The 15,286-nt window shown below is 29.5% G+C and overlaps 1 protein-coding gene across 2 annotated transcripts; it reads right to left on the bottom strand.

The window, feature by feature from the left end:
* Nucleotides 1–8,948: 8,948 nt before the first annotated feature.
* On the bottom strand, nucleotides 8,949–14,963 carry LOC114366884 (phosphate transporter PHO1 homolog 9-like). 2 transcript variants are annotated; one of them, XM_028323910.1, is made up of 14 exons: nucleotides 14,832–14,960; nucleotides 14,198–14,734; nucleotides 13,634–13,958; nucleotides 13,481–13,529; nucleotides 13,326–13,397; nucleotides 13,099–13,228; nucleotides 12,660–12,780; nucleotides 12,195–12,453; nucleotides 11,928–12,032; nucleotides 11,793–11,837; nucleotides 11,358–11,507; nucleotides 10,559–10,837; nucleotides 10,331–10,470; nucleotides 8,949–9,571 (listed from the first exon to the last, which is right to left on the bottom strand). In XM_028323910.1, exons 2-14 carry the CDS (start codon nucleotides 14,697–14,699, stop codon nucleotides 9,469–9,471), a joined length of 2,280 nt encoding a protein of 759 aa, XP_028179711.1. In that variant the 5' UTR covers nucleotides 14,700–14,734; nucleotides 14,832–14,960; the 3' UTR covers nucleotides 8,949–9,468. The 2 variants fall into 2 exon arrangements, with proteins under 2 accessions (XP_028179711.1, XP_028179712.1); XM_028323911.1 differs by lacking the exons at nucleotides 8,949–9,571; nucleotides 10,331–10,470 and adding an exon at nucleotides 10,971–11,037 and having other exon boundaries at nucleotides 10,697–10,837; nucleotides 14,198–14,963.
* Between the last annotated feature and the right edge of the window lie 323 nt (nucleotides 14,964–15,286).

The raw sequence follows: 15,286 nt of genomic DNA, 5'->3' as shown, positions 1-15,286 counted from the left end.
ATGCTCAAATAATGCAAATGCTAACACCTCTCTCTCACTCTTTATCGTATCATATCACTAATCATATTTATCATCCTTTAAGCGTTCAAGTATTTTTTTTTCCTGATAAAATCGTAACTACATATACATTATGTACAATATTGATGATCCACAACTGTTGGTAAACTTATTTCTGCAATTAATCGATGAATGTTAATGTAGATTAATTCTTTTTTTTTTTTTGGAATTGATCGATTTCTATTAGTATTACATTGATCAATTTTGTTTGACATTGTAACTACCTGTCGGACGCGGATTGGCTCAGATCAATAACGATCACCCCTCCTAATCCCCTTGTAATAGTAATAATATGGGAATGCTTTTGTGTTAGATCTGTTAAACCTTAAGTATAATCTAGTCTAATTAACCAATCTCTTAATTAAAATACTCTTTATGTTCCTTTATACTTGTCAGTTTTTTTATAATTATTACTATTTATTTATCATTTACAAATTAAATTCAACATTACATTAATTATTCTTTTATAAGCTATATCGACAACTAGAAAAATGATTTTTTACGACGGTACAATTAATTAAAGAAACGAAGCGATATGGTTCTGGAGGCGATACAATTAATAGCAGGTCCACGAAAAACGAAATGAATCATGAATGAATAAGGAAGGTCTAGGTGTATAAAGTTGGAGGGCAATTAAGCGTGATCGAAACACCATTAGAACTTGAGACATTACTTATACAAACAGTACTCATTCTTACAGTCTAAAGTCTAAGTTGATTGTGGAGTGCATGCAGGTGGCAGCAGCATGCGAGTTGCTTGAATCCTTGTTCTGGTGACTAGAACAAATGAATCCAGCATGCATTTCATCGCGCAACATTAACACACTGCCACAAGACAAGACAAGATGCCAAACAACGGAACCCTCACAATTGATGTGGCGGACACCAGGAGATTTCATTGTCCACAACACAACAGGCTTCATGATTCAAGACGTACGCCACTATTATTAGCTACAGTCACGCATGAACATATATTTGGCAACATTTCCGAAACAGTCCAATTTTTGCAATAAAAATACGTGCATTCTTGCACCCCCACGTGGTCTACAATAGCTCCAAAGTAAACGCTACCTGCCAGTTGATACAGAAGAATGGGAATCCATGAAAAGTCATTGAAAACGAACGAGCACAAAAAGTCGTGGCTAATTTTTATATTTTCATCTTCTTTATTTGTTAATTGAATTCTCTCTTTCTCTTTTAGTATATGTGTATTTGTCACATTAGAACTTAGACCGATAATGAATAAATATGTTCGATATATATATATATATATATATATATATAATTATAATTTACAATAAATAAATATTTAAATTATATTCTGCATTTATGATAAATAATTTGACTTAATTGTATTTCTAACCTCAACCTTTTAATTTTTAATAAATTTTATCTCTTAAAAATTAATTTGACATATTTTATTTCTAACTTTTAAGAACAAGTGTATATGAGTTTCTTAAGTTAACATGTGACTGGTAAATAACTTTTAATTATTTATGTATAATTATGTAGTCAAAATTTAAAGTTTTGATATTAACAAGCACTATGATTGTTACATTAATAACTTTGACAACAATTAAAAAATATTATCAAATATAAATCAATTTACTAATAAGATTTTATAATATTTTAACAAAACTAAAGGTTTTAGCCAAGGAATGAGTATGCAGACCCATATTCGTAGAGTGACTCATTAAGTCCGTGGATCGAGAGAAAACATTTTTTTTAAGTTCGTATAATTATATTAAATTTTTGTGTTTGGTGTTCTATGAACTTAGGTTTAATGTATAAGTATTATTAATTTATTATGTTAAGATTTTGACCTTTAATTTAGGTTGTTATTATTATTTTGTTATGTTTAAAATGTTAGTTTATTTTAATATAATAGATTTTATCTTAAAAAATGAAATGAATTTTTTTCTTGTAATTTTATTCATTTTCACTTTTTAAAAAGTATATTTTTTAAAATTAATATTTAGATTCACAAACTGATCTATTTATCTGAGTTTTTGTGAACTAAATATGAACCTTGAAAAAAAGGCATGAACCTAACATATCCAATCTATCTAAAACAGAAGCTTTACATGTGAAACCTTACTGACCGGACCAATGCGTATACCCATCCCAACCCATATTACTATTAAAACGGGATGAACACAAGTGCAATGGAGCGTATCCAACGTGATAGTTGCATTTTATTAATGTACTATTATATTACTGCTATCTGTACTATGTCACCATTGTCGGCTAAAAAATAGTTAATGATTTTGTACCATTTAGGGACTAAAAAGTTGTCCATCTCTAAATTGTGTCGTTGGAGTGTGCCATATATATTTAGTTATCAAATCATTGTCGGTCTATAAACTGCGTTAATTGGAGCATGTGTGAAAACAAAGCTTTGTATCGATCAAATTGGCGATGCGTTTAAAGTTTAGAAAATAATTAACAATTTGGCAATTGGTTTAATTTGGTTACTAAACCTAATATAAATAACCCGATCCCTCTTTCCTATTTTCATTTTGCATGTTTCCTTCCCTGCTATGATTACCTCTGTCTCAATATCGCGGCTCCTCTTGTTCTTTTGTCACTAAGTCTTCTTGTACTTTGTGATTTAAAAAGCTTTTAATTGTTGTTGCTTTTACAAATTTAGAAAATTAAAAGTACAATTTTTTTGTACTTTTTATATTTAACATTGATATATGAAATAATGAAATCTATATATGTTTTTAATTATTTATTAAAATATAATATTTTTATTGCTATTCGTGTAAAAAATCATTATAGTAATTTTATAAAATTGAAATTTAAGAAAAAATTCTAAATATATAGTAATGTAGATAATAGAAACAAAAATAATGAAGTAATGAATTGAAAAATTATAAAAAAATGCCACATATGGCAATTTTAGTAAAAAGATAAAACAGGATAAATCAAAAGAGATAAACAATATATATAGATGAAGATAAAAATTAAAGAAGGTAATTTGAGATGGTTGAGAGAAAATTCTTTTGGCTAGTTATCGGAGTAGCATATTAAGTGTACATCTGAATGGGATAAGAAAAGAGTATTGAAAATATCTATATTGAGTTATTGACCGAATGATCAGAAATGTGAAAGTCTCGCACTGATAGTCATGTATTTTAATTTATAACATACCAGTGGATTCAAACGTAAAAACTACAAACATTAATTGGTTTACTTATATTAGTTTGGATAATTGGATTCTTTAGTTTCCCTCCGACTAGTGAAAATATATATAATTGAAGAATAAGAATATGAGGCTCTTTTTTGGATGGATTCAAGCCATGTTCTTGCTATCACAAATTCACAATCAATCCATTATCATAATAGTAAGCAAAAGAGATACATAACAGATTTTTTATTTAACAACGTAACGTCAAAGGATAGAACTAAGAGAAACCTTGTCTTGGCACTAGACAACATGAGACCCGACTAATAATATCAACCTTTGTCAATTTCTGCAACTTCAAGCTATCCTGGAACAAGAAGCATCAATAATTTCACTACAGATCTGACAACAGATCTACTGGCATTAATTTCTGATAATATAATAGTAATAATAATAATGATGAAGAAAGACCCATAATAGTCATCATATACACATGTTAGAAGGAGCTTCTAAAATTTATATATTAAACAATGGAGTAATTAACTGGATAGGAAAAATCTATATTCATCATGTCCAGCAGACAGCAGCAGTGTAGCCTTTAGATTTTTAAACCGTTTTCAAACGGCTGTGAAAAATCTATATGCTGTGAACCTTTTATTATGACAACCTTTAGACAGATCTATATTGCACATGTGTTTAGGTTTAGACAAAATTATTTAGGTTAAATTATAATTTTTTTATCTTATAATTTTAAATCTGTGATTTTAATCTCTTTATTTTTAAATTAAGACATTTAATTTTCTTATCTATAGATAAAATAATAAATTATTAACATATTTATTTTATTTAGTTAAAAATATATTGATATTATTTTTTATGTAGCATTGGTAAAAAGTTATTATTTTTTAAATGATAAAAAATTACAAAATATTTAATATAAAAATATTTTTAATTTAATGTTATATCATTTTATATGTTTTTATTTTGAATAATTTACATAATTTTATTTTTATTTTACCAATTTAAAATTAATTTTATAATACGTAAATTAGTTACACAATTTTTTAAAATAGATTATATAATTAAAGTAAAAATAATCTGTATATTAGAATCAATTTATAAAAAAAATTATGTATATAATTTACATACTAGTTTATGAAATTTAATTATAAATTGGTAAAATAAAAATATATAAACTATTCAAAATAAAATGATATAAAATAAAATTAAAAAAATTTATATATTAAAAAAATTTAATTTATAAATTTTCATAATTTGAAAATAATTAATAATTTTTGACTAATAATACATAAAAAATAATGTTAATGTATTTAACTAAACAAAACAAGTGTATTAGTGATTTATTTCTTTGTTTATGAATAAAATATTGTGTTTAATACCTATTAAGACACTTCTTATTTCTTACTTTATTTAATCTTTTTTTACATTTGACTTTTGATGATCAACTAACCTCAATTTGGACCAAAATTATTTATTTTGGAAAGTAAAGAGATTAAATATCTTAATTTAAAAACAAGAGATCAAAATTGTGAATTTAAAATTATAGAAAGACTAAAATTATAATTTAACCTAATTATTTATTTGGTTCCACGTACGTTTCGTATGCATCAAGGTTATTTATGTAATTTTGGCAGCCTAAAGAATTCTAATATTGATTTTTCACATTTGGGAAATGATTTTTAAAAGTTAATTACAACTTTCATATCTTAAGGGTCTTTTTGAATTGTTAAAAATTAAAGTATTGAATATGACAAATATTTTTGTTTGATATTTGATTTAAAAAAGAATTATGAAACAATACAATTAAGTAATTGAGGACATGATAAAATATATAATTTTTGTTACTCATAAATTATGAGAAATTTTTTTGTCTCTCATATAAAATATTAATTAAAAAGACACATATATTACTATTTTATATTTTTAACAACCAAAAAAATAACTAACCACGTAATTATTTTTAAAAAATAATATTTTTTTATTTTAATCTCTTTTTTTATTTTTGTAAGCACATTAAATTTTGATATTAATTATACAAAGATAATTAATATTAGATATTTTAGTAAAATTTATATTATTGTATTTATGTTGTTGAGCATTATTCATCAAATAATATATACGATAAAAAATTATTATGTAATTTATATCTTTATTTTATACTATTCTTTTTATCTTATTTAGTATCATATTTTTAATAAATCAATCAAACCTAGTGTGATTTCTTCATTCTTAATGAGTTTTCAAACATGGACTACATTTTATACGATGTGGCTGTGCCAAAATTAAATGGTTAAATTTTTGGGTTCCTGTTTAACAATGTTTATTTTAATTTCGTGTCACATTAGTCATTGATTCAATCCATAGGTAGTAATGAAGTTCAATATGCAAATATTAACCACAAATTGTTGGGAGGACGCGTCATTTAGAATGCATTACACAATTTGTTTTTTTTTTTTTTGTGAAAACATAATTTGTGTTATATCTTTTGTATTGTTTAATAAGAACTTAATTAATTAAGTAGGGTCATTTATTTTTACAAGAATTAAGTACGGTCATAAGAACTGAAAATTAAATAAATTTTCTTTTGCAGAGGACAAAAGACAAAATCTCCTAAAATCACGGGTATGAAAATGCCAATTTTGGTTGGTGAATCAGTCAAATTTTTTAAGATGAAACTGACATTGAAGAAAATATAATATCTTGTAAAAGCATCTTACGTGTTCACTTCAGGTACATCTTTTCTTTTATTTTCTCGGCCATACATATTGGATGTGTATGGTTTGTTAAAAAGATAAGATAAATACAATAATAATGGATAAATAATTGAGTGAAAGGATAATTTTTTTTTATTGTATACTAGTTGGTGGTTCATATAAAATATAAGTAATTTTGTGTTGTATCATAAAATAGTATAAATTTTATAATAAAATCCTAGATATATTAATAATACATTGACGATGCAATAAAAGAGACACCTCCATGGTGGAGGTGTGATCCTGACCCTGACGTCACCGGACGCACGGTTTGGCGGCGTGAGGTCGTCACAGGGTCTCAACGATGACGGTGGTGACATAGCAGCACGATGCGGCCTCACCATAGTTGGCCATAAGAAAAAAACATGACGAGAAGGAGAAAGATGACCATAAAAATATTTGAATAAATTAACAATGAAAAAAAAATGAGCAAAAAAGAAACCACAACCGTCCATATGATCCTTGTCGATGGCCAAAGTACCCATACCAACAACCAAGACGACCTTTACCGATGACTAAGATATAACCTTTGGAGAGAAATATTTAAAAAAGGAGACACATGAAAAAAAAAAAGAATGTAATAATGAAAAGACAAAGAATAAAAATAATATCGTATTTTTTTACTTTTATTAGACACTGGATAAACAATTATATTAAAATTTAATGAATTATAAGTTTTTAAATATTTATTTAATTTATCATTTTTTATTTATATTATTCCTCAATCATTTTTTTAAATCAAATATTAAACAAATATTTTTATATTATTCAGTTGCTTATATTTTAACGAATCAATCACTCTTATACAACTTTATTTTAACGAATCAATCACTCTTATACAACTTTTATTTTCTTTTCTCAGTCGTATACACCCACCAGCCATGCAACGTTTGCAAAACACGTGCAAATCAATCATTATTGAGTCTATTCAACAATCACATAATATTTTACTTAATGTAAAAAGTAATAACTAATTATTGTTTTAATTCAAAAACTAATTATAAGTATTTATGCTTTGGATATATAGTGACATTTTGTTTATAATATATGGCCTTACATGCTGATTTACACAAAAGTTTCGTACAAACAAATTCCTGAAGAAACGATCGATCTTTGTACTTACTTTAAAAATACTACACACATATACTTGCCAACATGTAACAAGTACAACAACGAAAGCTTAGATGACTTAATTTATGTTTTGTTTTTCAAATTTGGTGTTTTTTTTGTTATATCTATATGTTTGGTTGAAAATAATAAGTATATTTACATAAAGTGATTAAATCCTTATATTAATTAAAAGTTAAAACACTTCATTTAGAAAAAAAATTGTTTTTGGCTAGAATAATTTTATAATTTTTTTTCTGACATCACGTTAAACTAAGGAGTCAAATCAACCCAAATACGAGGGTTTACTAAAGATTGTTGACTTCATCTAGACAATAATTTTTCCATTTATCGTAAAACTTACGAATTATTGTTGTTTAAAGAGCTAATAATAAAATTGTATTTATATGTTGGGCAATGGGTAGTGAGAGTTTGTACTTAAATATAACCTTAAATTCTGAATGTTTTTTTATGACTCCCCCAACCCTTTTCTTTTGATAAGATATATTTTTTTAATTTTGTTTTTTCGATACATCTTTTATCACGGTGTTTATTATATTTTTATTGATTGGAAAAATTGTTAAGTTCATTATTGAGGTAAAATATAGACAAATATTAAAAAATGAATAAACATAAAATTATTTTAGGAGCATAAGTTGTGATTTATATATGATTTTAATATACAAGAGTTTCTATGGTGTCCCAGTAATTTTGGAGGTTTTGAAATGGTAGTTTTTTAACCAATCAAATTGTATGTCATTTTTCTTCTTTTTAATTAATTTTTTGTTATTTTTTAAAATTAGTCTTTGATTAATTATTTTTTAATTTAAAATTACAACTGTTTTAAATTAAGAAATTTGATTAAATATAAATTTAAAAAAGTCTGAACCCTAATCTCCTCCACCTCCTTCATTCACCAGTAAAACGAATTGCTTCTATTTAACAACTCTGGGTCGTCTTCCACTTTTCTGCCAGTATCACTGGAAACAAATTTCCACCAGAATATCAAATGAATTACTATAAAAGCCAGTTGTGTTCGGTATATATTTATAGTTGTTGGGGTTATAATTGTTCCTGTTTTGGACCAGCGGTGCGTGATGTAGTCTTGCATTAGGGGGTGATATTTTCGAATTCTTATCGGGGGTACCCGTAGCATTTTTGTTGTTTCACTCTTTAATTTCTAAAATTTATTAGCCAGGCCCGTTTTGAAGTCTGTTTCACTGCTTATCCTTGTGTCAACTTGTGATTAGGCACCCTAAGCCCATGTGGAATATAACTTTTGACACCGTTCCAAAAAAATTTACCGACGAAGGAGGTGAAGGAGATTAGGGTTTAGAGTTCAGTGTGGTTTACCGGTGAAAGAGATTAGGGTTGACTTCTAAAATGTTTAATCAGGTTTTCTAATTTTAACATTGAAAAATATTTTTTTAATTAATGAGAAGAAAGATGACATGTAATTTGATTGGTTAAAAAACTAATAGTATCAAAACCCCAAAAATTATTGGGGGTACTATAGAAACTCATGATTTTAATTGATGTGTGTGTTTAGAGTGAACTTGAATCTATCTCCATGATTTCTATTCATTATCGTGGAGAGATAATGAATGAGAGAGAAATGGTCTTTGACGTTTAAGATTTATCCGTAGTCGTGCTTACCCCAAAATTGTTTAATTGGAAAAATAGTTTTTACAGTAAAATTAAATGAGAACAAAACCCTTGTTAGACAAGTGACTAACCAAACTCATTATGGGCCATCCACATCAAAAGTCCAATAATAAGTATCCATTATTTAGTGATATACTATAATTAAACCAATCATTTTTATAATTAATATATTTAATAATTCAATTTTTAAAAAAATAATTAATGGTAATTCACAAATAAATTAATAATCCAACATTTGTTAGGCCCTTACATATGGCTTTGTTTCCTTTACATATAGGACAAGTCAGCAAAGTAACTTATCTCATAAGGAGAGGAGAAAATACTTTGAAATCAATATGAATGACAAGAGTAGAACCCCTATTCCCCTGTTTATAGCCAATCTTGCCATCTTCATTTTAGTTTCCTTCTTTTCATCACCTTTTCTTAGTCTATGCTGAAAATGTGCCCATCAGCAGACTTTTTGTATTTATATTTAAAAAATGCTAATGTATTGGGCAAATCAAACAATTGAATTTTGAATTTTTTTTTTGTGTGCAATGGTGTCCCTAAAGTTCGAATGAACTCATACATACTATCTAAACCTGGCACCACTAAGCCGATCCTAATGGTTCATACATCTGAATTTTGAATGATCTAGGCAAAATTGGGTGTTATGATTTTTTTTCTTTCTATTTTTCAAAGGTGAAACAAATTCTTTACATTTTCATGGTTCCCTCCTCCTCATTCCCACATATGTTTATATGACTGTATTCTCTTCGTCATCTTCATAATTAAAAGGCAGGGGTACTGATTTGAATGCTCGATAGTTGCCAACATTGTTCAAGTGCTCATTCTCCAATCTGCTCAGTGTTCACATAGAAATATCCAATCTTACTAACCAAGTAGCAATAACTAAATAAATATTGAGAGTATAATGAACTGGATTGCAAAACATTCATAAGTTGACATATATAAACTAACAAATAGAACAGTAAACTGCCAAACTAAAAGGTGCTAATTCTAGGAGAACAAGAGAAATTGGTTCCTCTGCTAACAATTACATGTCTTTATACATGAATTCTGTAGATTAATATGGTAGTATGTGAACTTTCCCGCTCCATATAATCTCAATAATTCCAAACAGTATTAGCAACTTAAGCTATTGAGCATTATGAAGTTGTCATAACTTTCGCATTTTTAATCTTTTCTTTCTACCAAACATAGATTCAGAATGCCACAAGTGGTCCATGTTATTCTTTATTTGATTGCAATTTTTTTTTATCAAGCAATTCATTTTTTAAATTCAAATGTTAGCAAACATATAACCATAGAGTGAATTTTATTAGGAACCACTTATTCATCTTAGAGTCATCGAACATGATAACTTATTATGGAAAAAGATTCTGGCTATTTAGTATTTCCTATTTTAGAACATTCAGCTTTGATTATCCAATTCAACCGCTTCTAAGGCATCCAAGGTATATCAGGATTCATGTGTAAATCCCCATGTCTTGTTAGTGATAGTGAATTAGAATTCAGTCATAAATCATGATTCCATTCACATTCACATTCTGCTACATTGCTAGTGATGTTATTGAATTAAGCACAAGTAAGTATACCTGAAAAAATTCCATATGCCACGGCGAAGAATCTCCAAGCAAGTTACAAGAGCTGTCAAAGCTGTTCTATGCAGGAAAGGAGCTTCCCTAATGCCTAAAACAGATTGCATCCATGCAAGTCGCAGTATAACATTCAACACCTAAAAAGTCATTCATATTTGCAATAGTCAGTAATAACCAACACAAAAAGTAAAGAATGCAAATACTTGCAACTAAAAAATAACTTACCATAGCAACAAAATATACACTTTTGTTTGGTACAGAGAGTTTTTCTCTCAACCATGGATTTCTTGAATTCCTTCTCAGCAAACCCCAATCTATGACGATATCCCAATATGTATTAACAATCGTTGCAATGCTTGAAGAAGTTGCAGCTAGAATTTGCCAAACCATTCCTCTACGGAACTCATTAGTAGTCCTCAAGACAAGTGCTACTACTGTTGAGATGTATTTTAGCCCATTGAGCCCATGCATTGTATTTCTTTCTTCAAGCAAACGTCGAAAGCACTTGAAAAAATAAGTATCATGTTAGAGTCACTTCAATTACAAGACAATGATTAAAAGTGGAAAAATCCTAACATATACTTCATACACCCAAAGAGATTTTAAACAAACCTAAAAACAAGGAAGGGGAATTTACCAGAAAAGAAACTCCTGGTAAAAATATTTTTCATGAAGGAAAACTTTTGTAACACGTTTTTTTGTTGCTGATAATCAAATTACATACGTCAGACTTGGTTGCAGGAGTTAACATTTGTAATCTTCTCAAAGTGAAAATAAAGAGTCAATCTATAATTTGGTCCCTGAAAGTTTTCATCCATGCAAATTAGTCTTTTTAAGCATGAAATTGTTAATAAGTTGATAAATTGGTAGGGTACATATGTTAGAAAGTTGACCCTTTTAGGGACCAATTTGTATAGACATGTATTTTTGGGGACCAATGCAACAAAAGTTGTCACTTTTTCGAAGACCAAATTATATATTAACTAAGAACTGAATGATGTTTGTAAGCTTATCAGGTGCATACCTGGAGACAACGGATCCAGAATGGAATAATAGCAACAATTAAGTAAAATGCTTTATAGACATCACTTTCAAGGCACTTGTTTGATCTGGTCTTGAAATTTCCCCAGAAATAGTAACAGACATAGAATTCCAAACTTCTAAAGGCCTGCACCTGAACCCAAAAGAAGAGCAGTATTGTTTTAAAAGAAAATCTACAACTAATTGACCACTTAAGATTCTAATTAATACAGCATCAAAATATGATAAATCAGAACAAAACGATCTTGTGGTTTATTGTTCTATTACAGAATTGTGATTTGCTAGAAGGAGAATAGAAGTAAGCACAGATGCAAGCTTAAGCAAAAGTTATGCCAATTCAGCCTCACAAATATGAGATTACACATAATGAGTTGGTAGTGAGCAATGTTCAGATTTAGTATAAGGTAAACTTTTAAACCTGGCTGGTAAGCTGGTCTGCCAAGAAATTTTCTGGGAAATTGACCTGAAATGATAAACAATCTAGATTACAATCTTAGTAAAATTTTGAGCATAACAAGGACAAGTGCCTTCTTGGAATTCTCTCTTTCTTTACCTTGTAAAGAGGAGCACAAGCACTATGAAACGCACACTGAATAAGGAAGAAGCGGCTGGATTTATATATGATGTTGAAGGGACTAAATGTTATGAGCAGCAGAACCTGTAATACAAATTCATTAGCATATAGTCATATACGTCCGTGGTCGAACAAAAAGGACAGTGAAATAAGAACATCAATAGCATGTGCTTAGGCAGAATGTTGAGTGTCAAAGGAAATGCACAATATGAATAAGTATAACAAATGATGTTTTTTGAAACTTACAATGACAAGGCCTAAAGGGACTAATTCTGTCAATGCTGAGAAACTTTTTGTTCTCTGGTCCATCTCCATATCCAAGTTTGAGAGGACAGCAGCCAATGAGAGTACTGCAAGGCCCGAGCTAAGAAGAAAGACTTCTCTGTATCCCAATTCTGTTCCTTCCTTGAAGCCAAATATAAAGGGGTAGTTGATTTTATAACGCCTCCATAGGTATACATTTGCAGAGTACATTATCATATGCAAGACTATGTATCCAAAGAGACTGCAAAAAACAGATGTTCATTAATCATGTTTCTTGACGTCATTGTGCCAATAGGGGTATACAGAGTAGTGGAATATCATCTTAGCACTTGAAATCATTATGGAAAATCAAAATTTGAGGTTGCTCAATCAGACATACACACAATTATCCAAACACAGAATTATGTAACAGCATCATAAAAATTCAAATGAACATCAACAACTTACCTGTAAAGAGGAAATATGTTGTCCATATATCTAGTACGACCCTCGCTATATAGAATATTTCTTGCATGTATTAGTATAATGAGTGCCACAACGAGGGCAATTGAGCAACCAGTAAACAGTCCTGACATATGATACAGACAAGTGCCAGTGAGAGAAAATATACTGAAAATGATTTATTTATAATCGTAGTACTGAGACATATTGAAGGAATAAAAATTTCATTGAGCATAAATGAATCAGGGATTGCATACATGATAGCTACTGCATTTAAACTTGTTACATGAGCAGAAGTGCAGAACTAAATAGATATTACTACATATTCATTTTACTTTCTCTTTGAATTGCACCTTGATTATTGTTCAATGTTCACCATAATACAAATACACCTAAATATTTGCAACAATTTTTTTGAAATTCAACCACTTCTTGGTGCCCTTACCCAATAAGAATGTAATTCTATGTCGCTCCTTCTTAACAGCTGGTCTCAATGTGTTCATTCCTTTTCTATGATTCCCATTTGCAAAGTGCTTAATGAAGGCATGCTCGACCCTTTCCATGAGCCTATTGACCTGTAAAGTACATGATGGAACCAAGCAACATTTGGGGCTTAAAAGACAACTTTTGATTAATTGAAAGAACATAAAAGAATTGATTTTAAGATAGAACCTCATCTGAGCTGCCAACATATGAACTGTCCACCATCTTTAAGTAATCCTTTGATGTATTCCTTGAACTGACCTGCAAATTGCAACGGTATTAGTCAGATAACACAAAACTCAAAACATTACAACCATTGATCCTAATCAAATCATATAGAAGACCTTGTCATACTTCTTCATGATTTTTGAGAATGCCAACAAGTTTAAGAAGCTGCATACAAATGAAGTATAAAGATTATTAGCCTTGAAAAACATAATCAAGCTCTCTTCAGTCTTCACTATTTGGTTAATTAAGGAAGGGGGAAACTACGTCACCTATAGCTTTTTAGAAGCCGAAGCTTATTGTAGAATTCCTTTAAGGCTATGCTTATTTGTTCCTCAGCTTTCCTGAGCTCTTTCTTGCTAAATGAAGGGTCGGATTTTGAACTTGGGAGAAGCCCTTTTATGGTTGACATTGCAGTTTCTGGTGTGGTCATGTTGATCTTCACGTGATCGAGGATCTCCAATGAAGCCGGTCTAAAGCCCTCAACGGAAGTCCTAGAAGTGGTTTCTTCCTCATAATTTCCACTTCCATTTTCCAAATGCCGTCCATTGCTCATCTCAATTTCATGAATCACATCCATGTGCACACGTGAGTGACCTTCAATATGTCAATAGACCCGTTAGAATGTAACTTGTCAACATAAAAATTTATAGAATTTTCTTGTTGTATGCTCATTAAAAACTAACAAATTAACAATTAACATTTCCTGATTAAAAAAATGTTGAATGTTGTATACTCATTGTATAAATCAAAAGAATTTCCTTAGTCATGATCATATTTCTTCATCTACTGAAATGGAGAAACGAATACAAAACATAGAACATTGTCTGGCTTACCATAGCTACCAAGATTTATGAACCCCACCTTGTCCACCTTGATTCTAAGAGCAATCAGAGCATTCATTTGCTTACTCAATTCCGCTGCCTCCTCAACCATTTCCTTCACCATCTTCTTGTAGAAGCTATTCACCTTGTTAAACTCATGATCAAGTTTCTTGAAAAACACAAGATCTTGTTCTGCCCCTTCTTCTGAAGGCTTGAGGAACAATGTCTGATACAACCCTTCTGAGCCTTCACCCTCCGCAGCACGAACAAGTATAACTTCATCCTCGTCCTTCCTAGGAGACCCTCTTTGTCTATCAGTAAGACCACTAAATGCTCTATAGAGTGTTAATCTTCTCTTCAGAGACCCTTTTGGTGTGGATGCCATTGGTGCTGACTCGTTTAGCTCTCTAAACTTTGAAATGTTTTTCAGAGTAGCTTTGAGAGAGTTGTAATCCATGTATGCTTCTTCCCATTCTGGCACCATTTGTGAGACAAATTCTTTCCCAAACTTCATCTTCTTTTTTTTCTTCTTGTGAGAAACTTGTGCTTCTGCTCAAAACAACAAAAAGTATATAGATTTCAATTTTTAATGAAGCTTAGAGAAGCATAATTTCTGAGCTGCAATGAAGAGGTTGGAGAATAATACATCTTTCATTGTTTCCGCGTAATGGGGCATAGACAGCTTGAGAAATAAAACAGAAAAGGAAAGTTGACAAGAAATCTAACAGAACTATAGGAGAGAATGAGAGATACCACTTAGCGCCTAAATCATTTTTTTAGGATTGTTGCAGATAAACTAATAATTTTGTATTCGAATATTAAATTTAAAAGGAAAATTCTATCGTCCACATTAATTCTATTCAATCAAATATGATTATCTTCCATAAAAAAAAAGGCATTGGAGATATTCAAGGTTCCTTTTCGTCATATAATGTCACTTACCTACTTGGTACTCTGTGTTAATATTGTGATTATCATATCCTTCCAACTTTTCCAACCAATTTAATTTATTCAACCAATTTAATTATTACATTTAAAATCCCGAACAAAAATTTGGTGTCTGTAATAATGTGTAGGTGTCATTGTGAACAAAAGAAATCA

This window comes from Glycine soja, chromosome 9 (genome assembly GCF_004193775.1).
Source record: "Glycine soja cultivar W05 chromosome 9, ASM419377v2, whole genome shotgun sequence".
Classification (NCBI taxonomy): Eukaryota; Viridiplantae; Streptophyta; class Magnoliopsida; order Fabales; family Fabaceae; genus Glycine; species Glycine soja.
The sequence above is the reverse complement of the archived record's forward strand: the minus strand, read 5'-3'. Positions and strand labels throughout refer to the sequence as shown.